General features: G+C 40.2%; 1 protein-coding gene across 5 annotated transcripts in view; it reads left to right on the forward strand.

Annotated features, from left to right (window-relative positions):
• The window catches only part of PTPRE (protein tyrosine phosphatase receptor type E), a 107,382-nt gene that overhangs the window by 60,801 nt on the left and 21,450 nt on the right, over nucleotides 1-25,131 (forward strand). For 4 of the 5 annotated variants that reach the window (XM_069864392.1, XM_069864394.1, XM_069864396.1 and 1 more), the window contains exons 2-11: nucleotides 4,049-4,158; nucleotides 13,722-13,824; nucleotides 14,086-14,159; nucleotides 15,864-16,000; nucleotides 20,340-20,430; nucleotides 20,957-21,033; nucleotides 21,136-21,172; nucleotides 21,962-22,059; nucleotides 23,125-23,244; nucleotides 24,527-24,687. In XM_069864392.1, the coding sequence (XP_069720493.1) occupies nucleotides 4,056-4,158; nucleotides 13,722-13,824; nucleotides 14,086-14,159; nucleotides 15,864-16,000; nucleotides 20,340-20,430; nucleotides 20,957-21,033; nucleotides 21,136-21,172; nucleotides 21,962-22,059; nucleotides 23,125-23,244; nucleotides 24,527-24,687 (1,001 nt within the window). In that variant the 5' untranslated portion in view covers nucleotides 4,049-4,055. Of the gene's footprint in view, nucleotides 1-4,048; nucleotides 4,159-13,721; nucleotides 13,825-13,859; nucleotides 14,009-14,085; nucleotides 14,160-15,863; nucleotides 16,001-20,339; nucleotides 20,431-20,956; nucleotides 21,034-21,135; nucleotides 21,173-21,961; nucleotides 22,060-23,124; nucleotides 23,245-24,526; nucleotides 24,688-25,131 lie in introns of those variants that run through there. The other variant, XM_069864397.1, reaches the window with a different exon arrangement.

The raw sequence follows: 25,131 nt of genomic DNA on the forward strand, positions 1-25,131 counted from the left end.
GACTTTCCCCCCTTTTCCTTTTGACAGTTTGTTTTTTTTTTTTCTTGAACTAGCAGCCTTTTTGGGTAGATGATTGCTCTTGGCGTGGCTAACATCCCACATCCCAACTCATTTGTCAACTTACAATGAGAATGCTTTCATTTCTCTCATTTTTTAATTGTATTTTCTGACTTGATAGTGCTTTTCCTTTAGAATATTATTACCTTTTTAGCACTAAAAATCTGGGACATGACCTGAGCTGCATGATAACAAACCCTAGGGGAGAAAAATAAAACCCAACAGTCTTTCCACCATCCTCTGCATTAGATGGGATGTTTTGATGTTTTATTTCTGCTTTGGGAGGATGCAAGAAATGGGTGTCTCTTTAACCCACAAGCACCTTGTGCATCAGGCTCCTTGAAAAAAAGTCACATAGCTGTAGCAATAGCATGAGTATGACAAAGGTTTTATTAGCATATTTTCTTAGAACTAAGGTTTTATTCTTGAGCTGTCAGGTCAAATGAGAATTCAGTTCTGCAGAGAAAACATAAATTTAGCATGTGTACTAATCCAATAATCCCTGCAAGTAATGCCATTTTCTCATGTTTTTGGCAGCATCTCCTAGGGCCGTGCAGAAAGCAGTGGCACCAGTCCTGATGCTAGGAAGAGCTGCACAGAGGCTTCATGCCTTCCCCCTGATTTCTGAGCTGATCCTTATTGGATTGCATTTGGATTTCAAGTGCTTTGCCTACTTGGCAGGATTTGAGTTAGCTGTGCAATTTCACAGTGATTTTTTTTTTTTTTTTCATGGTATCAAGTTCTCTGTTGGACATAGAAGCGTTTATCTGTAACAATGCAGACTTTTAAGCTATGGTTTTAACAAGAATCTCTGGCACCTTTTTAAGGTGTCAGCTAATCAGAAATAGCTAAGAGTCCTTCACTACAAAAAGTATTATTCCACAGAGTTAAAGTTTAACTGCCTGAGCCATTTACCCACGCATATCCATGAAAAAAGGCTGCAGGTAGTAGGATATAAGTAGATAAAAATGCATTGTATCACCATGCAGTTGTGAAAGCAGTTCCTATTTCTTCTCCCAGGCAGGGCAGCAGTTGCGTTGCAGCAAAGCCATGTAATAATGACAGTGTATGTCTTTACCTGCATCTTTTCCTTTCTGATTTTATCAACATGAACCTTCTTTTGTATTATGTGGTTGTTCTTTCTTGTTCAGCAGCGCTTTTCTACCTGCCTGTTCTCTCTGGAGAGGAGCTGTAACTATTTTTCCTTTTTCCTTTAGCAGACTGTATCATGATATTGTACCTTCTTGAGAATGGAAAATGCTGCTGCATCTGTGGCAGTGGTTTTTTTCCTTTCAAAAAATAATAGTTGAGGCCCTTTATGTGAAGTACATAAATATGCATATACAGTAAAGCTTAGAGTGTTCTTATGTTATTAGAGCTTGCTCTCCTCCCCATTTATCCTGTTCTGAAGAGAAGTACAGACTACTTAGTCATATGCAGTGCCTCTGTGCTGCAGCGCCTAAGTTTACTTTAAGTTTTAATCCTTCTTTCTTTAGCAAGCAGAAATACAAAGTGGTTTGGACAAAAGTGAGATCCCAGAATTTTCATACTCTCAGTAGATGTGTTTATTTCGGATAAGTTGTTGGGCATCAACTGTATACACAAGTTATACTTTATCACTTTGAAGAGAGCAGATAGATGATGTCTGGCATGGGTTTTGTATCTGTAAAACCTTCATAACTGTAATTTTGTGAGGGACGTCGATGCTTCTCACACTTTCCGGTCTCCTGGAAACCTGCCAGCAATGTCAATTACTTTTTTTTTTTTTTTTTGTCCTGAAAGTGCTGGCTGTATTTTAATGGTGAGCTAGCGGACTCTGCAGTGGTCTGTAAAATGGTTCAGTGAAGCAGCTCGCTGTAACTGCCAGGACTCATTACCTGAACAGCCAGCAGATTTAAACAGTCTTTGCTGAGGGTGCGAAGCATCACAGTCGGTGAAGTGCTGCATTCAGCATCTTGTTCATGGCAACACCAGCCCTTTCCCTCTTGATTCCACAATTATTCTGGCTTTATTCCAGATTTCCAAATCCTTTCCCTTTCCCCTAAACTGCTGCTGCCTGATTTGAGCTTCCAGTGTACTATTGCTTTATAATTCTAAATTGGTAATTTTGAAAAGCTCTACATAATGCTAAATATAGGAATTTGATAGGAATGGTTGTACTCGATGATCTGTTGGGTCTCTTCCAACCTGGTTATTCTATGATTCTATATAATATAGCCAATGTAGATACAGCTTGCAGAAAGCTGTATCCTAAGAATGTCTAGTTCGGGGTTAACCTGGCTGTTGACAGAACCTGTTAGTATAAGGCACAAGCTGCTTAAATTATAAACAATAGTAGAAGGAACTGAATAAGTGAATCTGTCAGTAGGAAGCTGGATTGGGGGAAAATTAAAAAAAGACATTTCAGAAAATAAAATTTGACGCTAATAATTTTTTTAATTAGTCTTTCTTCATTCTTTCTTCACTTATTAAAAAAACCCAGCTAGATCAAATGAGCTTCCAAACTATAAGAAGCACAGCAAGAATGGTAGTAAATGTGTCCTCCCATGTAAAAAAGAATTAGACACTTCTTTCCTCATGAAATATGTTCTGTCTTTCTATTTTTATGTTCCTTTTTTTTTCTTTTTCCTGTACTTTAACAACACTTGAAAGACTTTAAAAAGCATCCTAAAGGCAGTGGATAGAAGGGATCCTGCAGTCAGTTCTGGAAGGGGTTAGCTTGGTAAATGTAGCGTGATTTAACTCCTTTCAGTGGGCAGAAGGGTGGCTCTGTGTCTAACAGGGCCTTGAGAAAGAAAACTAATAATGAACTATAATATCAGATGAGATTACTTGATGTCTTTCCTTTCAGGGTCTGCGTGCAGCTGCAGTTTCTGGTGCCCTCTGCTGAGCGGTGCCCAGCTTGGCAAGAACCTTGCTGCTGCTGACACCCCTTCAGCGCACAAGAGAATTCATTTTTAGTGAATATGTTTCTCATAGGATTCTTTTTTTAAAGAATACCAAGTGTGTCTTGAGTTTAGATTTAGCCCTAGGTATAGCGGAGAGGCGGAGAATAAGATCCACTGCCAAGTTACACACATGAGAGTGGCAAAAAGGTGGTGTGAAAGTTGTTGTCACAGAAGTTTTTTACATTAATTTCTTATATTTTTTAAATACATTCAAATTTTTTTTCTAGTGGATTATCCCGTTTTAAGTTGAAAGGAAGGATTTTATAATGGTTATTCTAATAGCTGCCAAGTTCCTGGATTTTATTTCTTTATGTTATTAGGCAGCAGTATATAATGTCCTATGGAAATTGTAATATTAGATGCATTATACTGAAAAATGAGGGAGCTTTGCTCTGCAGGATTGCCGTGGTTATAATTTTAGCAATGGATGTAGAGCCACCATCTGGATGTGTTCTGCCATTTGTGAAATACACAAAGTAATGCTTGTATGTTATGTTTTTGCTAAGGAAAAGATTTTAAAATCATGCAAGACCAGCTAATGGATGAGATGACAGTCTCTCATAATAGCTATAATATATATATTAAGGTATAATACACGCAGTTATGGCAGCAAGCATCAAAAATAAGTCGCAAATTTCTGTTGTGCATTTATTCTCAAGATTCCACCTACTGGTACTTAGGATTTTTCTATTTATGTATCAAAATGACTTCCAGGCTTCTTGCCTCAGTCTCTTCAACTGCTGTGTTTTACTATGTAGAGTAGCTTTTCTGGCCTGATTTCTCTTGATGTCTCTGATGGCTGTGTGTTATCTTCTTGTTTTTGGATTTAAAACAGTCTTAATGAATTCTTAATGCATACTACTGGTATTCTCCTTTTCTCTCTGCGTCAGAACTGAAAGTTAAGTGACAAGGCAACGAGAGAGTATAAAACAAGTTTAAAACTTTCCTCATCTGAAGTAAACATTACTTTTTACGTGACGTGAGGAAAAAGCGTACTAGGAATTTGACCTGAAAACTTATCGTTTGCTTTCATTTTCTTCTAGGTCCAGGATGGAACATTCCTGCTCTCTCCTACTGCTCTGTGTTAATTTTGTCTTTGTGGAAGCTTTACCACCCAATGGAACTGAGTTGCCAAAGCCAACAGCAACAACAAGTAAGGGTGTCTCTTAATTTGCAGGGGTGGAGGTTGGTGTGGAAAAGGACTTGTGGTGAGGTTCCCTGGTGACATAGTCCTGGATGTTTTTCCAGGACTTTGACCCCAGTAATGTGCTTCTAATCTTACCGAGTGATCTCTGTATTTGATCTCCATATGACTGGTGCTGTACAGCTTACTTTCTCTTCCCCATTTATGGGTAATGCACAGGATAGCTTTGGGAAAGGTGGAGAAGCACAGGATGTTTTCTCCTGCCTGAGCTGCAAGATCTCCAAACCCCAGGAGCTGTCAATGTGGATCTCCAATGTGATGAGACCTAGGCATAGACAATATGAAAAAAAGGAATTATCAGTTAGACAACAGGTTGAACATATTTAAACATAATGAGAAACTAGGATCTTTATATGGGTTCTGTGTTTTCTAATGATATGTGTTGTCTAAGGCAAATCTTGGAGATGTATAATAGCACAGGTGTCCTGCATAAGAGTAGGTCAGGTAAAAAATAGAAAAGCCTCTTTCAAAGACCTGAGAGCAATCTTCTGCCCATCAGTCAGCATCTTTTATTCATCCACATTTCTGTTTTCAGAATTTCTTCCTCTTGCTTCAAGCCCTCCAACAACTGCATCCTAACACGTTACAGTCCTGGTGAGGAGCTCATCCAAGTCAAACAAAGGTTCATTGGGTTTTTTGATTTAAGATATTGATTCTACTGTTGTGTCCTGGGGTAGGAAGATATGTTTTACTTGCACGTTGTCCTTATCTTTCATAAGCCTATCTTGCTGTTTTTAAAATCCATGTACTGGTGGTGTTTTTCAGGCAGTGGTTTGCTGTTTGAGCGGTGGCAGTGTGTGACACCATGCTCATGCCAGACAGGGATTTCCAGAGGAATAGCTGCTCCACGGACTTGGTTGAAGGGAAATAAAGCTGATGGTGTTCCATATAAACAGGGTAGTGAAACCTTGATAAGTTTTCAAGTGACTGTTGTTGACACTTAGTCTTTATAGGAGGGCATTTTAGTGGTTGGTTGGTTTTTAGTCTGCATGTGAACTTTCTGCACATATGGAAGGAGAGCTAAGCATGAATTACATTCCAGGAGTGGCTGATGGCCACTTTGTTTTGGTCCTTGATTGCATTAACCTAGGTGTTCAGCTTTTGCTTCCATCAAAATCTGAGGCTGGAGAAGAGTGGAGTTGCAGCTGAGCACTGCTCTGCCTGGGCACTAACAGACCTCGCAGGGGAAGTGGAGGGTTAGAGGGGCAAGGCGCTCTGCTGTTAGTGATGACAATCTTGGCATTGTTTTGCTTTGGGTTTCCAAATAAATTGATTGCAAATTAAAATATAAAAATAGCTAAGTATAAAACTACACTGCCGAGTAGTTGTCAGTGCCCTGCTTCTTGTCTGGCACCTGGAGCAATAGAAGAACCAAGTTACTAATATTGGTCTGAATATGTAGGAATATAAGCATTATTATTATAAGTAACTTGTTAGTTGTATCACTTCCCAGAATTTTAATAAAATGAATAAAAAGAGTGTTTCACCATAGATGCTGTTCATCTTCAAAGCTTAATTCAAAATTATGTTGAATTTAAGTGTGACAGCGCAGGTAAGAGTAATCTTATTCTTGTATTAATTAAATCTTAATTTCAGTGATACAAAATAGAAATTATTAGTATGACTAAACTGCTTTTTTCTAAATATCAAAGCCTTCATTACTTTGCAGTGAGAAGTGAAAAAGAGTTTTGGCTGGTAGACAAGTACATGCAAACTGAAAGTGTATTGCTGTGTAATACTATCTGGTATTATCCTAGATAATAGGATTATCTAATATATTTAATAGCCATTGACTTAATACAATATTTTTAAATATAAAAATAGAGGGGTTTTTTTTTGTTAAAGTGTTAAAAACCTCCATTTAAAAGAATATAGGAAGACCTGAATGATTCTAAAAAAATCCAGCTTTCCTTTTGTGTGGTAATTCGATAAATGATCCAAAATGATGAGATACTTTTGATCATAAAAGGACTAATTATAATTTATTGCATGTCATTATTGTAGCTGACTTTGTTTTTAAATGATTGTTAATTAAAATATTGTGGGGTTTATTTATATTTTAAACATGGGTAGGTGGTCTGTATTTTTTTCCTGGGTGTTTTTAGCACTTTTGCCATTTTGCGTCCTGCAAGGTTACCATGAAATTGCTACTATGAAATTTCCCGTTCATATAGATAGGATATTCTGATTTTTACTGCTTTGCTCTTTGCTGGAAAAGCTGCGCTGCCATCTACTCAGAGTATTCAACTGTATTAAATAAATACAAACCAGTATTTATTTATTTGCATAAATATATACTTCAAATAGATAATATTTTATGCTTTCAAATACGTGACAGACTATTTATATGTGATACTGTCCATAACACTCAAACAGTTCCTGGTTACAAAAATATTAATGATCCAGTAATAATCATAGACAGGATCCTTTTATTTCCTCTTGTATTTTTATTTGTTATGTAGTTGAAATGTGAAAGCAGCCTGGGAGTTGCAGTAGTAAAGCTTTTTAATCCTTTCCAAATGTTTAAATTTCTTTAGTGTTTACTCTATGAATATTTTCTGGGTTTCATGCCCGTCTTTACAATTTCTTCCCACTACAGTTTTATTAACATGTAGAAGTAATGAATTTATCAGATGAGTTGGAAGCTTAAAAGGCAGCAAATAGTGCAGCTTTTGATGCCCTATTTATCGCTGGGTTAAACTTACAAGAAGTTAGTGGATGTCTTTGAAGATAACTGAAGCAATGTATAGAAAGAATGAAGTCTTGCTATGCAGTAGCTAGAATGGGGCCCAGAGACGGGGACTTTCACACTGCACTCGTGGTGGTTTTTTCATTTAGAAAATGGAAGTATCATCTGAAAATTGAGTTTTGAAGAAGGAGGTTGGCTTATTTTACTTAGCATTTAGAAGCCATAGGGATGCTTTCCTAATTGATACTAGATTTCAAGAACTAATTTGAAAAGCAGAACATAAGAAATCAGTGGGTTTGGATTGAGGGTTGAACTAGTTGACCTTTAAGTGTACCTTCCAACCCAGACTATTGTATGATTGCAGTGGCAAGCAGGGCTGTGCCCAGTCTGGCTGGGCAACTTTCAGTGATGTTTGGGATGACAAACACTGACATGATTCTTTCACCTGATGCTGTTTACCTTCTTGTGCACTGCAGGCTGTGGATGCTGATTTGCCTTTCCTCTCTTTTTCCTTTACCCTTCCTTTTATTTATTTTTGTAATCTGGATTTGTTTTCCATATGTACCAAATGCATCTTCTGTTTATCAGCTGTGCATCTGCTACCTCTCTGCAGTCAAGGCATGATGAAGCACAGTGGTTCTCTGCAGGACTGGGATTTTCTTTTCCAAAAATGATGTGGGAAGGCTTAGGCTGGACTTTGTGATGTCCCCCTTGGCATGGGTGGACATACCTTGCCCAGAGGTCACAGCACTAGTTCAGCCAGACCTCAAGGAGACAGAGTGGCTAAATGAAAGCTTTAAAAAGAGAACAGTTCTATTGTTGGTTAATTTGTAGGATTTCAGGATACAGAAAGCACACACTGATGTGCAAGAGGCTTCATTATATTAAATCAATCACTGTTAAATCTGAATAGAAAGTTTGGTGAATGAAGGTTTTACAACAACAACAAATAATTTAAAGACTCTGCTATTCACTCAGTCCAGGTAATTAAAAAAATGCCTGTGTCCACAAAAAGCAGTAGGGACTACCCAAAATATGTCACTTGAGTGTGTCTTCTCCTTTGCATCTGTGCAAAGGATGGCATGAGGGACAGGTGCATGTGCACTGTTACTAGCATCCCAGTACCGCCAGCAAGGTGACATGTAAGGGTTTGTGTCCTGTGGCTGTGTGCATTTCGGTGAGCTCTGCCGCTCCCTGCAGTTGTTCTTGGTGAATCTTGAGAGTTACCTGCTCTGTGGAGCATGTGAGGTGTATTGAAAGACTACAATAAAAATCAAAGATGCTTCATTGCCCTTTGAAACATGAACAAGTGAAGGATTAATATGGAAGATATTCAACACTTCCATGCATGACAGATTGTGTTCTGAAGTATCCCCTAAATTGATGTGTGAGGTCTTGCATGGCCACAAGGCATGCTGGCTGCAGAAGCTGATGCAAGCTGGACTGACCTCTTCAGCAGATACTTGCCTAAGAGCTCCTGTATCATGCATGTGGCATATGCATTACTCTGATAAAAGTTGCATGTAAGTACTGACATTGTAGTAAACTGGGAGGCATTGGGTGTTGTGCCTGCAGGTGACAAAACACCTCTGTTAATATTTAACCAGATTTCTCTTAATAATCATGTATTTCCTAATGTGGTACTATTTAAGACTGTGTGCACTGTGAGGGATAAGGCCTGTGTCAAGATGTTGTGACAGCTGCTCTTCATGTAAAATAAATGTCAGAGGAGGCTGGGATCCTTTGCAGGACTGCATGTTTGAAGCAACAGTTCTGACCCAAAGCAGAGGCATGTGACCCTGCCCAAAAGTCTCTGTGGTCAGATTTTAGCAAGCACTTCAAGGACATCTGCGTGTCTGCTGAAGGGACAGCAGAGATGAAGGGTGCACCCTAGAAAAAACCCAATTGAAATCTAACCCAAATAGTGGGCAAGAGCAGTCAAGCTTTAGTTTTAGAGAGGTAGAGTGTTTGGTTCTCTGTTGTTTGAAGAGGAACTCAGACTTGTGAATAAATAGTCTGTTGTGGAATTTCTTCTGCATTCAAACAGACAATATCTTGTCTGTTCTTTGTCAAACATTGGAATAATTTCAGATACCTGACTCGCTAATCTAGGGCAAAGCACATGTTTTGCCTTGTTAGCTTGCTTTTGTGAAGGGAGAAAAAAAGATTTCATCACACTTTTATTCATGGGCCATTTTACCATTCAGGTCCTGTATACAGAGGAATTGATCCAGGGATGAAGAAAAACAAAGTTTGGGAGGAAGTGTGGAGGGAGGATCACTGGGCAGTTACTAATGTGCACACACTGTTGTTAGTTCCCCTTTTTCTTGTGGGTGGTTGTGGTTTTGACACATATGGAAAGTGGGAACATCATAACCCTGAAGGAAATAATGATGTGTTTCCAGAAAGAGCTATTTATATGGTTGGGCCAGCAGCACAGGGAATGAATCTGGGAAGAACCTGTGAGTCAGCCTCGGTGGGTGGCAGGGGAAGCACAAGGGGTTGCCACCATTCTTCAGGCGATAATTCCTCTCTCTTAACAAGATGAAAGTCACCATTTCAATGTATTGCTCTAAAATGCCTTTGGGACGATCTTTTTTATGTGGTTGCAAACAGAAATCCCTGTGGTTTTGGACCACAGCTCTCATTGTGCTGGAGCAGTGGAAAATATTCCCTGGCAGTGGCTGCAGTAGAGATCTGCTTTAGAGGACATCTCCCTTTTCTGTATGCATTTAGTCATGTGTTTCAGTCATAAATTTTTGAAGCAGCACTAATTAAAAAATAAAAATAAAATAATTCAGGTCTGTCTTTCAGTTTCCCCTTAAAATCCCACTTAGTATGCAGGCAGTTGTGTTGGCCAGCGATGTTTTAGGTGGAGTCCACAGTGGTCTACACCTGGCTGTAACTCTCTCTTACCATTTTTGGGCTACATTTATAAAATTACTGATGCAGATATTGAAGAAAATACAGGCAATAAATCATAGAATCACTCGGTTGGGAAAGACCTCTAGGATCATCGAGTCCAACCATTCCTATCAACCACTAAACCATGTCCCTGAACACCTTATCCACCAGTCTTTTTAACACTTCCAGGGATGGTGAATCAACCACCTCCCTGGGCAGCCTGTGCCAGTGCCCAGTGACCCTTTCTGTGAAAAATCTTTTCCTAATGTCCAGCCTGAACCTCCCCTGGTGGAGCTTCAGGCCATTCCCTCTTGTCCTGTCCCCTGTCACTTGGGAGAAGAGGCCAGCACCCTCCTCTCCACAACCTCCTTTCAGCTCCTCTTCTCCAGGGTAAACAAACCCAGCTCTCTCAGCCGTTCCTCGTAAGGCCTGTTCTCCAGCCCCTTCACCAGCTTTGTTGCTCTTCTCTGGACTCACTCCAGAGCCTCAACATCCTTCTTGTGGTGAGGGGCCCAGAACTGAACACAGGATTCGAGGAGCGGTCTCACCAGTGCCGAGTACAGAGGGAGAAGAACCTCCCTGGACCTGCTGGCCACGCTGTTTCTGATATAAGCCAAGATGCCATTGGCCTTCTTGGCCACCTGGGCACTGCTGGCTCATGTTCAGCCGTTGTCAACCAACACCCCCCCAGGGTCCTTCTCCTCTGGGCAGCTTTCTAGCCGCTCTTCCCCTAGTCTGTAGCACTGCATAGGCCTGTTTAAATGCAACTATTTAAAACCATACCATTCCTTACACACAGGCTCCTCAGAAGTGAGGCCATTGGTGTGTAACTACAAGGCTTTGAAAACAGTTGTGCCTGTATACATAGACGAAGGGACTGGTTTTAGACCTAATTTCCTTGTAAAGTGTGAGTAGGAGAGGTGAGATCTTGATGCAGACAATTGTATCTGTCATTGCAGAAGTGCTCTGTTCTTGCATCCCTGAAGAGAAAGACTTGGGAGTGCTGATGGGTGAAAAGCTCAACATCAGCCAGCAAAGTGCACTTGCAGCCCAGAAAGCCAACCATATCCTGGTCTGCATCAGAGGGAGCGTATCCAGCTGGGTGAGGGAGGTGATACTGCCCCTCTGCTCTCGTGAGAGCTCAGCTGGAGCCCTGAATTCATTTCTGGAGTCCTCAACACAGGAAAGACATAGATCTATTGGAGCAAGTTCAGAGGAGGGCTCTGAATCCGATGAGAGGGCTGGAACACCTCCCATACAAGGTCAGGCTGAGAGAACTGGGGTTGTTCAGTCTAGAGAAGAGTAGGCTCCAGGGAAACCCTACAGCAGTCTTCCAGTACTTAGAGGGGGCCTACAAGAAAGCTAGATATGGGCTTTTTATCAGGAAGTGTAGTGATAGGATGAGGGGTTTAATCAGAAAGAGGAGAGATTTAGTTTAGATACTAGGAAGAGATTTTTTTACTGTTAGGGTGGTGAGGCACTGGAGCAAGTTGGCCCGCAAAGCAGTGGATGCCCCATCCCTGGAGGTGTTCAAGACCAGGCTGGATGAGGCTTTGAACAACCTGACCTAGTGGAAGGCAGGAGGGTTGGAACTAGATGACCTTTAAGGTCCCTTCCAAGCAAAACATTCTGTGATTCTTAACTAAAGAAATGTAGACTGTAATCTGGAAGGAGGTTGAACTTCTCCTGCGTTGGATTGGAGGCTTTCTGTGGTTGTCTGGGAATCAGTTTTCCAAGGATACCCTAGAAACATCGTTAGAGGTGTACTATTTCTTCTGAAAGGAAGAGGTGGGGGATTTTATATCATGTAATGAATTGAGGGAAATTTTAATTCCCTCGTTGACTCAAACTTGTTGGTTTTCCCCCTTTGTGTCATGGGTCTTGACGCAGAGCTGATGATGAGAACTGACACAAAATCCTTAAATCCTAGAGGATTCCAAGATACTCGGTCTGAAATTTCTAAATTTAACTGTGAGCTAACGTGACTCCTCCTTGCCCAAAGAGGGGCAAATATATACATGTTTGTTTTGTTTCTTTGTCATATATTGGTTTCTATACAGAGTGCAGTATTGCTGAATACTACACAGATTGTTAAACTGTTTCTGGCAGATGCATATTCATCCAGACACTCCTTCAATAGTGATCTTCTAAAACCCCATCAAGTGATGGTTTCTGATTACAGTTTTGTCATGTCTGTCACTTTTGCATTTATATACCACTTAAATGTCAAGTTTCATGCATTTTACTGCGTTTCCTTTCTTTGTACTATTATGTTCACTTGAGACTTTCTTTATATGCTCCTAGTGCACCTATGACTCTAAAGATTTTTTTTTTTCATGCTGTAATACTCTGAGCATCCAAAGAGTTTCCAGCTGCTTGTGAGATGCAAACCAACACTCAAATGGTTTTGCAGTGATCAATTCTGGACAGTCAACTCATTCATATGAGCTCTTCTCTGCTTTATTGCAAGTGTTGTGTAGTTTTATAGAGTTACTGTAATCTTGTGCTTTCATGATATTTTATGTCGGGGATTGTGGCAAGGTATCTTCAAAAGCCTTTACTGCAACCAAGCAACAATGAAGAGTTTAGGTGTGAATGCAAGAGGTGTTTGGGAGAACTACTATTGCAGTTCTCAGACTGCTGTAAGAATGGTGAAGAACTCATTTACAGTGTGTAAATGTAGTTTCAAAAGAAAAAGCCCCCACCAGCAGCAACAAAAACTGCCCTAATTTTGGAAGAGTGGATGTTGGTAAGAAGATATATAAAAAGTGCCAATGAAGGGGGGTTGAGGAGGGCTGGTGTAATGATGGAGAAACTGAGGGGTCTGGTACTCCAGGGAACAAAAGCGGTGGATGCCCTAAGTGTGGGCTGCTGCCTTGGGTGGCTCCTTTGGCTGTAACTGTGGGAACATCAGCCTCTTTCTGCATCCTGTGGCATGGACAATAAATTCCAGGTGTGAAGACCTCATCCTTCCTGCTTTGCAAGTTGTCTACCACCACTATTATCCTAACCTGGATTTTTTCACCTAGTCGGAAAAAGGAGTGGGTAGCAGGGTTATGTTTTGCTTGCTGAAGGGTAAGGCTGAGAGTTTTGCTGCCTTAAATAAGACATGCTGCATTTTTAATGATCTTAGTGTGTTATGTATTGAAATGTTCAGTAGAATTAAAAGGTTACAGAAGCATAGTGAAAATGAAATGTAGAATCACATGCATAAAAACACTATTAACAGAAGTATGCCTTGCAATTTATACTAGGTAAAACAAAATTTTAATTTCTTTTACTCTCCATTCTATTTGTTAAAATTCTCATAATTTCTACTCCTATCTATTTATATATAACATACATAAAATACATAATATAAGCCGTAAGTGCTGCAGTTTGCACTGACTCCTCCTGCTTTCCCCTTCTGTCACGCTCATCGTGTGCTTTACAGAATGATACAGCCAGCAGTGGTGTTTTGGACTGGTAAACTAGACATGTTCAAAATGCACATTCTTTCTCTGGAGATACACAAATCTATACAAAGGGTGACATTCTTGGGTCATTTCTCTCTGGCGGAGAAACAACTGATGCGCGTAAGGGTACTGCAGGAAATCTTTTAAATGGGCTTCAAATTTAGTTTAAAACCTTACACCCAGTAAACTTACTCTGACCACGGGTAAGTTATGTTTTTTATCCAGTCATTCCTCAAAATATCCTTCGTATTCTTAGCAGCAAGTACTTTGTTTGTGCTTTTGAAGGGGAAAAGAATCCTGGACTTTCAATTTTAGCTGTGCATATCTTAAATAATTTATGATGCTTTTAGCAGAATATTGTATAGAACCACAGATTCTTTGATACAGTGATTACAGTTTCTGTCTGTACTAGGTGAAGCAATCTGTGTTCATAAAGTTTCACATTGTCTGTGTTCAATCCACAGACTCTACAGAGGAGAACAGTTTACACAAGGACCTACTGACTTCCATGCTGATTCTGCTTCTGGTCTTCATCATTTTCATTCTGTTGGCTGGCTATTTTTTCAGGTAGGTCTGTGTGGAACTCTGCATGCAGAACTAACTCAGTCTTGTTTCGATATGATCTAACAAGGAAATGAAATGCGTACTTATGGTGAGGCAGGAGCCTCCATCACAGCGTAGAGGAGGCTGCCGCGGCACTGGTGGCTGTCACTGTGAAGATGAACAGAAAGAGTTTTTCCAGAATTACATGGTTGGTAGAGACTGGTTTGGAAGAATGCTTGTTCCTTTCCAACATAGTTCCTTGGATTAATGTGGTGTGTGTTTCAGGTTTAGAAGACACAGAAAAGCTGTTGTGAACTCTGGGGACAAAAAGATGCCAAATGGAATCTTAGAAGAACAAGGTATGGAAAGATTTGCTTTCCTTCTCACTGTGAGTTTTGTTTGTGTATGCACCTGCTCGTTCACTAATTAAGAATTCAGTTATTCACTTAAATTTGGGTTTTATTTATAAGTTATGGGATTATAGGATTGTTATTAAAAAGAAAATAGTTTTTTAAAAAAGAAGTTTTTAACTTTCATTTGTTGGTTTTAAGTGATTTTCATTTCGAATTGGGGTACAGAAAATGTGTATTTGTAAATGTTTCTTGTGTCCTTTATGTATGTTTCATTAGGATACCAGCTGATAGCCAGTTTTCTGATACTGTGATCTTTGTATTTAGAGAAAGAATTGTAGTATTCCTTCTTAAAAGGAGGAAAAAAGGGTCCTTAACTCTTTGCAAAATTATGGGCTGGTTCCTGAATGTAAAGAGTAACAAGCAAGGAGATGGGACAGGGCAGTACTGTAAGCCGACAGCTTTAAAATACAACACTCAGGGTTTAAAAATGTTTTCCACTAGCTTTTTCAATGTGCTGAGTTTATGTCTGTTAGCAGGGAGCCCTTCGCGTGAGCTCTACATGTCTCAGCTCAAACCTAGCCTATTCTTCTTGCTTGTAAATTATTTTAGCCATAACAAAGAGAAAAACTTAACGATAAAAAAAATTGCATCTTTGTGCCTGTTCCACATTGCTACGTGTGAACTGCAGAGTTGGTTAACAAACACGATGGCAGTCAGAGAGAAAGTCAAACCTCTAAATATACCCAGCAGCTTCCTGTTCGGTTGGTGTTTGTGCACAGGAACCCCAGCCAGCACGCTCTGGAGATCTTCGTGGTGACCTGGTACTGGGTAGTGCCCTGGGGCCATGAATGGTTAGTGCAGCCAGCAGTGAGTTTTAGTTTGCAGGTGGAAGTTGCCCTGTCATTATCAGCATGTAGGGAAATGATCTGGTTTTCTGTTTGCCTTTGGTTGCAAATAAAACTTGTCTTCACCAAACAGTGGGCTTAACCCCTCCACTTCTTCCAGCTGTCCTGCCCAGCCTGTGGGGATACTTATTTCAATTTCCAGGTGGCTGGTTGTGTTCTTGAAGGGCTGTTAAGGTGGCAGGTGAGGGTGTCCTGGGGCTTTATTTCCCTGTGCAAGCTGAGGTCTAGGTGGTAAGAAGTACTTGCAGCAATCCCCGTACCAAACTGTGCAGCCTCAGAGGCATTGGGGCTGGGCTGATACTGGGGTGATCTGAGGCAATGGAGAGTGACAGCTCATCTTGATGCAATTTCTGTTATCTGCCAAGTTAAAGGTATTTGTTTTGTTCTTTTCCCCTCACAAACAAAATAATCTAGCAGCATCTCTTTGGTGATAGATGCTAAAAGCTGGCCCTGCAGTCCTTGCCCTGTGGCAGAGCAGCTCTGGGTTGGTGTGCTCTTTGTCAGCAGAAGGAATCTTCTCCTTTTCTAAATAAAACTTGGTCACATTTGAATCCGATGTAAATACAGAAATCATTAATTTTACCAATTGTGGTTCTACTTGAATTTATTATGTTCTCAAAGCACCTACTTAGCCTGTGGTTTTGGTTTTTTATTTCATTTAAATCAGCTTTATCATCGATTGAGGTCTCATGTGAGAAGTATCTTTTGGCATCTTTCCAGCATATAAATTAATTTGTAGTTGGAAATAGCTTGTTAACTGTTGCTCTGGTCATGCCTTTAACACGTACTTTCCATGTACTGACAGAACAGCAACGAGTGATGCTGCTCAGTAGGTCTCCCTCAGGCCCGAAGAAGTATTTCCCTATTCCTGTAGAAAATCTTGAAGAGGAAATACGAATGCGATCAGCAGACGAAGGGAAGCTCTTCCGAGAGGAGTTTAATGTAAGTTCTTATATGTGGAGTGGTTGCCTGCATGGCAAAAAGTGGGGGGCAAATCAAAATATCTGCAAATATTAGCAGTTCTTTAAAAGTGTTTGGTGCATGATGCTGGTATCTCAGAACCTCAGCACTTGTGTGAGTTTGCTAATACTGTTTGAACATACTGTGTCATGGGTGGTAACCCTTTATCTGCACGAAATCTGGAATGTTAACTGCTTTATGATACAGTAATGCCAAATCGGTAATATGTCAACTGTTTGATACTTGCTAACATTTACAGATCTTTAGAGTTTGCCTGAGAACTGGAGGGGAGGAAAATTGGATGTGAATCTCTTAAGCATTTATTGTCTTGGTGGTGATGGAGGGTTTTTTTGAGTGTGAGTGTTTCACCTCTGTGGGAAGTACTTAGAAGAGAAGGAGAAGGCACAAGGTGGCTTTTGATATTGCCCTAGTCAGGCTTGATGTTTTGGGCTTTTTAGTAATTTGACCTTTTATCCTTTGTTATCATCCCATCATTTCCCTATTTGCAGCACCCTGTGCCTGGGAACATAATTTCTATGAAGTATCTCAGCTTTACAGGGCTTTTCTTTAAAGCCTTGCCTTGGTCAAAGAGATTTCATTTTCTGCCTGTTGCCCAAGCTTAAGTAGCTTGTGGTTGTGTAGATGAATCCTAACCGGAGTCTGTGGTGAGCTGCTGCAGAGCTGGTTTCTATGGAGAAACTCGGTGCAATGAGTCTGCTCTCGCATATGTGTGTTAGGGGGCATTTTCCATACTTTTTATTTTTTTTATTTCTTTTCACTTCCCTTAACAGCAGAAGCAAGTTGCACAGAGCAGTAGCTTAAATGTCAAATACAGAGTTGTCAAAGCCAACGCACGTGTTGATTAGACAGTCTGTTAAGTTACCTTCTTAATTGGTAGCATATTTATATCTGCAATTTGTTTGATGATATATTTAAAACACATAATTTCTTTGCCTTATCAGAGAGGAAGCATTGTGAAGATATTTATCAAAGTCAACAAAATGAATGTGAAAACTAATTTGACAACATGTTCGCTTGTGAATTTTGACTCTCCTGATTAATTTGTTCTGCAGTTAGGAGTGAAACAAGCCATCTATTTTTGGTTTTAAAACCTGCTTTGCTTGGATCATTTTCTGCACCATACCATGAGCATGTGAGTTTCTGTCTGCACACAAGCACTGAGTCTGAAAACTGAGGTCCAGTCCCCGTGCGTGAGCAGTCTGAGCCAGGGACAGAGAGTGATGGTACAAAAAGTCTTGATGCTTAATGTGGGTTTTTTTTCCCATGCTGTATCTTCTTTGGCTGCTTATGTGGATATATGACCTGTTTGCTTAAGCCTGAGAGGGGAAGAAGGGGTGAAAGACAGCTGAAAATCAGAGTGATACTGATACCCTAGCATAAACCAGGAAAGCTGATGAAAAGAAAACTGTTATTACAGTGCTAGAAGGAAATGGGTTGAGAAATCAGGACCCTTCAGAACAGGCATCTGTGTAACAACCTCTCCTTCAGAGCATCCCCCAGCATGCAGAAGCTCTGAACTCAGCTCTGTCTTCTCATCAGCTGAGGTATCTGCCCTTTGTAGCTGTAGCTGTCAAATCGTGCAGGTTTTGGATGGGTCCAAAGCTGTCTCCTTTGTGCCAGCCACTGGGTGGAAGCTGCTGAGCCGTGGTGGACTCGTAACTGCAGTCTAGGGCTGAGTATGCTCAGTTGATAGGGATACTGGGGGATCTGTGACCCCAGTGTTTGCTTCACGCAGCCTGGTCTGACATGTCAGGAGTCAGGCGTCTCAGGGAACACAGGGACAGGGTCTCCCTTGTGAATTTGAAAGAGATTTAGGCTGAAAATGGTGAGTCCTGTGAGCCAGCAGAGGCCAAGCACATACACCAGCCAAAGAAGTTTGCTCTGAAGTGATTTTTCTGGTGAAAAGAAAATCAAAGCAAGTGCTGATAGACAAAGATACGCAGTGCATAGAAAGGATTTTTTCAGGACAGTTCTCACATTTTTGTGCCTAATGCTGTTCTTCAATACTTTCGATTTTATCCTTAAAGCCTAAATTACTCTTAAAGTACATTGCTCTTGTTCACTAACCAAAATAGCAGCAGCTCCTTCTACTGTCAGTTGCTTCATTTTTTATTATTTTATTCCATTGTGAACACAGAACACTAGGAAATGCGTGTTCTTTCTTCACAGGAAAGAAAAAAGAAAAAAAGATTTAAAGGAACATATTCCTTTCAATATGGGCCCATACCTCCATTTATCATTCATAATGCAAGATAAGCTGGATGTTTGAAGTTTATAATTGCTGGGTTATTGCCTTGATTTTCAGATTAATGTCTGAAAACCTTTCTGTGCTTTTTAAATTTTTAATTTTGACTTGAAGACACTGCTGTGGCTCATTCAGTGAAAAAAAAAAAGGAGAAAATATGGCAATGCTGGGGTAGGTCGAGCCCCTTGGATGCTTCAGGGAGAATTTAGGACTCCTGAAAAGTGCAATAAGTCTGCAGTGGCAGCAGATGACCTAGTGCCAACAAGATTCATCAGGTCCTCATGATTCATGGGGTGGTGGAGTGGACGTGATAAAGTGCATCCTCGATGAATCACATCCTCCTCTGAAGATGCGTGGGAGCAGCAGAACAGGCTATGTCCTTGCACTGGGCTTCTGCACCTGCTTCAAGCAGTGCAGTGTGACATTTCTAAGGAGATGTTAGGGCCTTGCAGGAAAAAGGAGCAGGGAATGGAGGGGTTAGTTTGCCAGAGATAATTACTTTTGATGTGGTTTTAACATGAAGGTGCAGAACTTGTGTGACTGTTCAATGGGAATCTGTTGCCTGACTTTTGAAGTCTGAAGAAATCATGTTTGAGGTGCTAATTATTTCTTTTATGCAGAACATTAATTTAGTTTCTGTTTGCTAAATTGTAAATGTATTTTAATTAGCAGAACCATGGGTTTCATTCAAAGAAGGAATTAAGCTGTGTGCTAATAGCAGCTTTATTTTTAAACTCCTTTCTTTGCCTTCTCTCTATTTTCTTTTACTTACATTCACAATCTTAAGTGATATATATTAAAAAAAAAAAACCCAAACCAAAACTACACAAACCCACAAATGCACGTTGCTGTTTCCTCTGTGGTGGTGGAAAAGTCCTCCCCACACCCTCTTCTATCCTATGTCACCCTGACAACACAGATTGCTGTTTTTAAGGGGAAATTCCAAGCCCTGCTTTCTGCCAGGTGAGTGGGGATAGTTGCTTTAAGCTGTAGAGTCGCTGATCATTTATTTCCCTTCCCCTGTGTGCTTCAGACTGGGCAGGGAGAGGTGGGCGCTAGAAGAAGAATGGGAGAAGGTGGTTGGGTGTTCCCAAACTGCTGGGAGTTTCCATGTCAGTGGAATCCAACACTCTAACACTGTTGTTTAGGAGTTCAATACAAGAAACTTGAAACTCAGTTCTTGTTTGCACCATTTGCAGTAAAAGGGCAGCTACAAGCTCAGGGCAGGAGGCTTGAGCTGTGCCTCTTGGTGAATTATACCTTTCTGGGCTTTCCCCCTGCCCTGGGTCCTACACCACAGCTTGAGCTTGGCCACTCAGCCTTGGTGGTGGTATCTTCGCAGCTTCAGTGTGATGGTGGAGGGACTCCACTGTGGGCACTTCCTTGGTTTCTTCTTCACCCTCTTCCTCTCCCTTTCTTCCTGTCATTTGATTGCTCTGTAAAACTAAAGCTAGACTAAATTTATCTGCAGTCTTAGATCTTGCTGATTACTTGCAGAATTTGACGTGTTCGTACAGCAACTTTCAGCATAAAATAATTGGAATTTAGTTTTTTTTCTTCCTCCCTTTCTGCCAGGGTTGGGTCCTCACCTGCAGGTCTCAACAAGATGCTTGATAGTTAATGTTCTTAGCAGTGAGCTATTAACAATAAAACTCTACTTATGTTATTGAACCAACTGTTGCTAAAAGTAGCTGTCGGAGCTGAGCTCGAGGGAGTGGCACATCCACGTGGCTGGGTCGTGGCGCTGTGAATCACCGCAGCAGATGGCAGCTTAAAGCAGCCGCTCAGAGTTTACCAATTTTCTAAATAACTGCAATCTCTGGTGGAAAAATATCTTATTTTTCTAAAACTGCTGAGCTCTGTTTCTGTAGTGAAATCTGTTGGGATGTGGTTTCCTGTTTTAGAGTAATGGAAGTTATTGTGGGGAAAAAAATAAAAGATGGTTAATTCTGTTGGATGTGAGGCAACTAAGTGCAGATTTTCCCTGAGCCATGCACAGTCAAGAGTCAGCTGTTTTCTAACACATCAACTTTTGTATCTTTCTTTTTTTTTTAGTCATTAACACCTGGATATGTGCAGGGAACATTTGAAATGGCAAATAAGGAAGAAAACAGGGAGAAAAACAGATATCCTAACATCCTGCCATGTAAGACATTAACTTTTCTTTAAAATAAGACAGTTTAACTGAGCATGCTGGTAGTAGTGTTCATTTGCTGAAAATGCTCAAGTAATATAATTTCACTGATCACAAATGTTCTTCATACATTGTATGTGCAAAACCTGTTTCATGATGTGGCTTTAGTACTGATCTTCTCCTTTTAGGAGTTTTTGTAGTGGCTATCAGATGATATGCTATAAAGCCTTAGCTTTCACGGAGTTCTACCAAATTACACTGTGTCAAGTGGATGTTTTAGTGTCTCAGGTTAGTTTTGGGCAATCAAATATGGGTAGAGTTTGGGCTTTCAGTATTGTAGAGCTACAGTCCTGGTGACCTCCAGGTGTGGGAGCAAAATAAGATGTTTGTGGAGAAAGTTGCTTAATAAGAACTAGGAGCAGTACAGGAGATGGCTGGTTTGGGAAGTATTTGCTTTATCTGGCCTCCCCCTTGCAAGGAAATAGCATATTTCAGATTGATTATCATACAAATGTGCTTGTAATGTGCTTTCTTCCAGATGATCATTCCAGAGTAATTTTGACCCAAATTGATGGAGTCCCATCTTCAGACTACATTAATGCATCATATATAGATGTAAGCTGATATTTGTGCTAGCTTTGACTGTAAATTAAATATTTTTCTAATCATATACTTTGATATTTCATCTTTTAACTGCTATGATATTTATTTCCATAGGGTTATAAAGAAAAGAATAAGTTTATAGCAGCACAAGGTAATCTATTTTCATTTCTGTACATCTTACGGCTGACCCTGTTAAAATTTAGATATGTTTTAGAGGTCATTTTCAGCTGCAGATGTTGGACAAATATGAGGTTGCATTTAGAGGTTACAATTTATATGAAATTAAAGTGAGCCTGAGGTAAACCCGTACCCTTAGACCTGCAAATGCTGCTCTGAGCAAAGAGACTTGCCCTTCCCCTCTCCACCCTCGCTTCTCTCTTCTTATCTTTCATCTGCTTATTGGGGGTTTGAACAATGAAGTCTCCTGATAAAACATTCTGTCTATGCAATCCTGATACAGACATTAGCATTTTCATATAAATTCTTATGCTGTGTTTAGTCACAAATTTTGTGAACTTGGTCATCACAACCCCAGACACAAAGCAATAGCTGCCCTTGTCCTTCAAAAATACTCCTGTCCTGCACAGCATGATGAGCAGCTCTCAAGACCATTTGCTCATTATGGTCACAGGTAATGCTGGATCTCAGCATGAGGAAGAGCTGCAAAGTAGAAATCCTAAACAATGGCTCTACCATAGCCCACTTAAAAGAGCACTAATAATATTTCAACAGAGGAGGTACCTGCTAGAAATGTAGATTTGAGTGCATACAATTTTGTAAAAGAAAATACAAGTTTTTTTTGAGAAATATGTGGTATATTCAAAATGCGAGCAGTCTGTATAAAACACAGAATCTGGGTGGGTACCTGGTGCACAAGGGCAGGAGGTGTTCGTGCTGGTCTCCATCACCCCTCTTGAGCAAAGCTGTATTCTGTCTGCAGGAACAAAGCAAGAAACAGTTAATGATTTCTGGAGGATGATATGGGAGCAGAAGTCATCCATTATTGTCATGTTAACCAACCTGAAGGAAAGAAAAGAGGTGAGGAGCTTTCAGTTTGCTTTGTGGTATCTCTACGAGGGGAGAGTGCTCCAAAAGTAATTGTGGCTGCTCAGCATATGACCAGTCACATTTCTGACCACTTCCTTCTCCAGTCCTTGTTAGCACATTTGAGCTTCTGCTGTAGTTTTGTAGTTTTCATTCCCAGAATACAAACTTATATACTTAGATCTCAAGGAAAAACTTCTAATAGCTACTTCTGTCCTGCATAGTCCATAGCCAAAGGGAAATTTTCATGTCTATGTTCTCATCACAGCGTAAGGCTGCACTTGTGGGTGGGTGTGATTAGAAATGAAGCTAAAAATTTTATTCATTTTTCTGAGAGTTAGATTTCAAAATTCTTTCTGGCACATGCACATAAAATTTTTTTTTAAACTCACTTTATTCTTGTGATAGCAATGCTATTCCTTCCTGTCCCGCTATTCCTCCTTGTACTCATCTCACCCCACCCATCATGCAAGACTTTCTACGTGTACTGGCTGAATGCTGAGACACACAGGAGAAGCATGAAACATTTAACTTCATTCCTGGTTCACAGACTTGAGAAGCTAGGTTCAAGTACTAAGGGAATGTCTCATCAGAAACATAACATATTATTATTTTTTATTATTTGTTTTTCCCCTGGGAGGCGATTCACCACAGAGAATGCTACATCCTTATTTGGAATATGTGAAGTCCTCAAAAACATGTGCCCAAGAAATAAACCTTGTTTCCCTGGTGACTATACACAAAGCTTAAAAATAAAGAGTCAAGACATCACAGTCCCCATAGTTAGGCACCACCAACAGGAAGGGAAATAAAACCAAACCCAAAAGCTGTTTAGGTCTGGCTAGGTTAAAAAAAAAAAACCTTCAAAGCTATTCTCACCTTCTCTGCATAAATTATAGTGTCAATAACTCTAGCGAAGTGTTAGAGCTATGTTGTGTCAGATGAGAAACTCTGCATACTTATGTGCGTATGTAAACTATTTTCAAATAACATCATTTTGTGAGTAACCAACAATGAAAGCAGATTCAGTGCTGTAAAGCTCACTGTATGTTTCTGCAGGAAAAATGTTATCAGTATTGGCCTGACCAAGGGTGCTGGACTTATGGAAATATCCGTGTATCAGTGGAAGATTGCATCGTTCTGGTGGACTATACCATCCGCAAGTTCTGTGTCCAGTCTGTAAGTAACAGTGATACTCTTTCTGGGCTTCAATTTAATTTTTAAACCAAAGTGTTATAATGTCAAATATTTGCTTGAAAGAAACTAAGGCAATTAATTAAACATACTTGCAAACTGAGAAAGGTGTGACACCTCTCCTAGGCAGGTGAGCAAGCTCTGTAGTGCAGCGCACACAGCATTTGCTGCAGTTTAATGGAAGGTTGAAGAGATTCTCCCTGGTATCTTCATGTCTGCAGCCAAGGACCACAGAAAGTCATTCTTTCTGACTGCCAAGGAGGGAGCACAGCAGAGTCATGTTCTTTTTTGGGGACAGATTGCGTAGATAAATGAGTGAATTCAGATGTGTTTGGGTATTTGGTGCAGTCTGTGGATATAAATTGGCCAATGTCAGCCAGCATTGCAGCTTTATTTCTGTTGTATCCTTGGTCTCTGGCACAAGCTGAAGCTTTAGATCATAAGAGAGATGGCGAAGATGACTTTGCTTTTGCCCACAGCATGTAGCCTTGTACAGAAGCAAATTGCTAGAGGTCCTCACCTCTTAAAGGGAGGGCTTCTGTGTTTGTAATGCAGTGACTATCTGATTCAGTTTGGACACTGAAGGCAATATGGGCTGGTGAGAGACGGTAAACCACGTACAGCTGTGTAGAGTTACATGGAGAGCTCAGAGCCTCTCAGCCCTGACTGGCAGACTGAAAGCTCGTGAGACAGATAATGCTTTCTAACCCTAAGGACAGGTTATGGTTTGTGAATGCAGGTGAAATGATGCTGAGTGATGCTGTCATTGCTTCTGTAGCATCTTCTCTTTTCTTCTTGAAGAGTAGGTCAGATCATGAAAGTGCCAGTGGTTGGCCATTAGAGGTGCAGCCCTTCTTTCATTATTCATTTGTGGTATGGCAAAAGCTGGTATTTGACATCTGACAGCGATACAGATCCTCAATGTTTAGGCTGAATTTTGTGAGTTTCATCTGAGGCTGCTAAAAGCATGAAGATTTTATACCTGAGAAAGGACTTAAGGTTTGATCCATTATTAATATAAATTGTGAATCTTGCTTTTTGGAAACCTATCTTGGGATTATTGGGGTTTTCATTGCAAAGATGCATTTTAATAATATAAGGTGATTTTACTCTGCGTTTGTATTTTATGTTCACTGTAAACTTCTAATCCTTGAATCAGGCTGTGAGTGTTGCAGGAATTAAAGCTGTAAATAATCAGAGTGCTTTGTTTATAAGTCTTTGCATGAAAAATGATATGTCACACTCAAAGTCTGTGTGTTCCCTGCAGCTTCACGATGGTTGTAAAGCTCCAAGGCTTGTTACACAGCTTCACTTTACCAGCTGGCCTGATTTCGGGGTGCCTTTCACACCTATTGGGATGCTGAAATTCCTGAAAAAAGTCAAAACGTTGAATCCTGCCCATGCTGGACCAATTGTGGTTCACTGTAGGTATGTACATGCTCTTCAAGCCATTCTTTTAGCTTGGCCTGAAATTATGTGTAGGATATCAAAGCTAAATTTTAATCTTGTGTTTATAGGCTACAATGTTTGTGTGCTTATGTATGTGTGTATATATATGTATATATATTTACTCATATACTTGTATTTATATATGTAGAGGGCAACAATATGCTGAGCATTTTGAGAGCCCAGGGTAAAATCAAGTTTCAAAAGAACTGTCTTTGCTGTCACTTTAAGACTCAAACAGAAGTTGTTTTGGATTTTTTTTTTTTAATCCATGAGTGATACTCAGTGTTTGGTATAAATAGGTTCTTTGTCAGAAAAAGTCTTGTAATATAAATCCATGACCTTTGCCACTAAATGCTCCTCTGAGAATTCATCCCCCACTTCTCCCACAACAAAATTGCAGTTTGCTATGTAAATTACTTATTA

This window comes from Phaenicophaeus curvirostris, chromosome 9 (genome assembly GCF_032191515.1).
Source record: "Phaenicophaeus curvirostris isolate KB17595 chromosome 9, BPBGC_Pcur_1.0, whole genome shotgun sequence".
Lineage (NCBI taxonomy): Eukaryota > Metazoa > Chordata > Aves > Cuculiformes > Cuculidae > Phaenicophaeus > Phaenicophaeus curvirostris.